At 52.3% G+C, this 2,095-nt stretch overlaps 1 protein-coding gene across 1 annotated transcript in view; it reads right to left on the bottom strand.

Annotated features, from left to right (window-relative positions):
- Positions 1-2,095, bottom strand: part of NLRC3 (NLR family, CARD domain containing 3) — a 30,427-nt gene that overhangs the window by 16,022 nt on the left and 12,310 nt on the right. The window contains exon 8 of the mRNA XM_015413560.1: positions 1,570-1,653. Within this exon, the coding sequence (XP_015269046.1) occupies positions 1,570-1,653 (84 nt within the window). The remainder of the gene's footprint in view (positions 1-1,569; positions 1,654-2,095) is intronic.

Consider the following 2,095-nt stretch of genomic DNA (forward strand, 5'->3'; position numbering starts at 1 on the left):
CTCTGCGGGGGGGGGGGGGGAGGCTGGAGATCTCTCAGAATTACAACTGATCTCCAGACTACAAAGTTCAGTTCCCCTGGAGGAAATACAAACCAGATTGATTCACGGGAATAAGATATGATCTTATTTCATGCCGACCTTTATTGGCATAAAAGATGCTAGTAAGTCACAGTGAAGAATAAACACAAAGGTCTGATAGATAAACACAAAGGTCAGAGACATAAAGCAGTTGATTAAAAAATAAGATACGGTCAAAAGACCCCAACCGTGAATTTATAACTGGCTGCAGTCACGCATGCTAAATAGTCAACTTTCAATCCACTTTCAGTGGACTTTCCATCTGGATTTTTACTGTGTGAATTGGCAGAATCCAGTTGGAAAGTGGATGGGAAGTAGATTATTTAGTGTGTGTGCGACGACAGTCTTTGTGAGATTCAGTAGTGCTTGGCGAGCCTTAAACTCCTTTAGGCAGCCGGGTGTGTGTGTGTGTGTGTGTGTTTGTGGAGTGTAGACCAATGGGACATTAGGACAGTGTGTGTTGAGCCTCCCAAGGCTCTTCAACCCCCCAGGAAAGCCTGGGTCCCTCCACTTTTACCACTTCTTCATGGTACAGGGGCAGGGCCGCCGCTAGAGGTCTGCCAGTTGTGATGCCACACCTTCCCTCCCCAGAAACAGAAAGAGTTCAACACAGATGTGTTGGGGAGGCTCAGGCTGCTGCTATCAGACACGGTGTGTCTCCAGTTTTCTCCATCAGCCGCACGCGCTTTATCTTGCTAGGGTGCGCCGCCAATGGGACCCACATTCATGGCACCCTGCCTGGCCTGCTGCCCTTGCTAAGCCTCAAAGCCTTTTCATCTGCTCCTTTGAAAGCAGGCTTAGCAAAATGGACAATGGGAATTAGAGGCGGGTAAAGCAGAAATCAGGAATGAGAAGAGATTGGATTTCTACCCCGCCCTTCACTACCCAAAGGAGTCTCAGAGCGGCGTACAATCTCCTTTCCCTTCCCCTCCCCACAACAGACACCCTGTGAGGTGGGTGGGGCTGAGAGAGCTCTTGACAGAAACTGCTCTTTCAGGAACAGCTGTGCCAGAACTTGTGACTGGTAGAAGGAGGAGGAGGAGATTGGATTTATTCCCCTTGCCCTTCACTTGGAGTCTCAGAGCAACTTACAAACCCCTTCCCACAATGGACACCCTGTGAGGTAGGTGGGGCTGAGAGAGCTCTTTCGAGGACTGCCCTTGAGAGAACAGCTCTGAAAGAACTTGTGACTGGCCCAAGGTCACACCAGCAGCTCCACGTGGAGGAGTGGGGGATCAAACCCGGTTCCTCCCAGATTAGAGTCCACACTCCTAACGACAACACCAAACTGACGTGTCCCGACATGGATAGCCCAGGCTGGCCAGATCTCGTCAGGTCTCGGAAGCTCAGCAGGGTCAGCTCTGGCTAGGATTTGGATGGGAGGACTGCATACCAGGGTCGTGACGCAGAGGGGCAGGCAACGGCAAACCAACACTATCCGTCTTGTCTCGGCCTGACTTTTCGGCACTTTCTCCCACCGCCGGGACTTACTTGAGGCTGATGAGACCTTGATTGGAGCAGAGGGCGCGTGTGAGGGCGCTCACCCCCACGTCGCTGATTGAGTTGCTCTGGAGACTGAGAAGACAAGTGCAGAGAGGCATGAGCCATTGATTCACCCACCTGCCAGGGTTCCTTTCTAGCCCATCCCGTGGGACACTCCCAGCTTGGCTTTCATTTAACCCAAGGGAAGCGTCGAGTATCTAGTCCTCATGACTATGGAGATGTAACTTTGGTATCTACTGAAAGAGAAGCCAGCGGGTGGCTGTGCAGGAGCTCATAAGGATCAGCAGGTGGAGTTCCAATGCTCTGAAGAGCCCCTACACAGGCTGTGTGTCAGAAGCAGGACCACGCATGCAAATGTATGCAAATCTACAACATGATCAGGGGTCATTTCCTGCGGGAGCGGCGCTCCGGCAGTAAAGAGCCCAGGAGGCGGGCACTTGCAACAAGCCCCACCCCCTGCTCCCAGCAGCCCTCAGTCAGAGCAAGAAGCAGCCAGGTAAGTTGCAGAGCTCCC

Source organism: Gekko japonicus, unplaced genomic scaffold (assembly GCF_001447785.1).
Source record: "Gekko japonicus isolate JY-2015 unplaced genomic scaffold, Gekko_japonicus_V1.1 scaffold1098, whole genome shotgun sequence".
Taxonomy (NCBI): Eukaryota; Metazoa; Chordata; class Lepidosauria; order Squamata; family Gekkonidae; genus Gekko; species Gekko japonicus.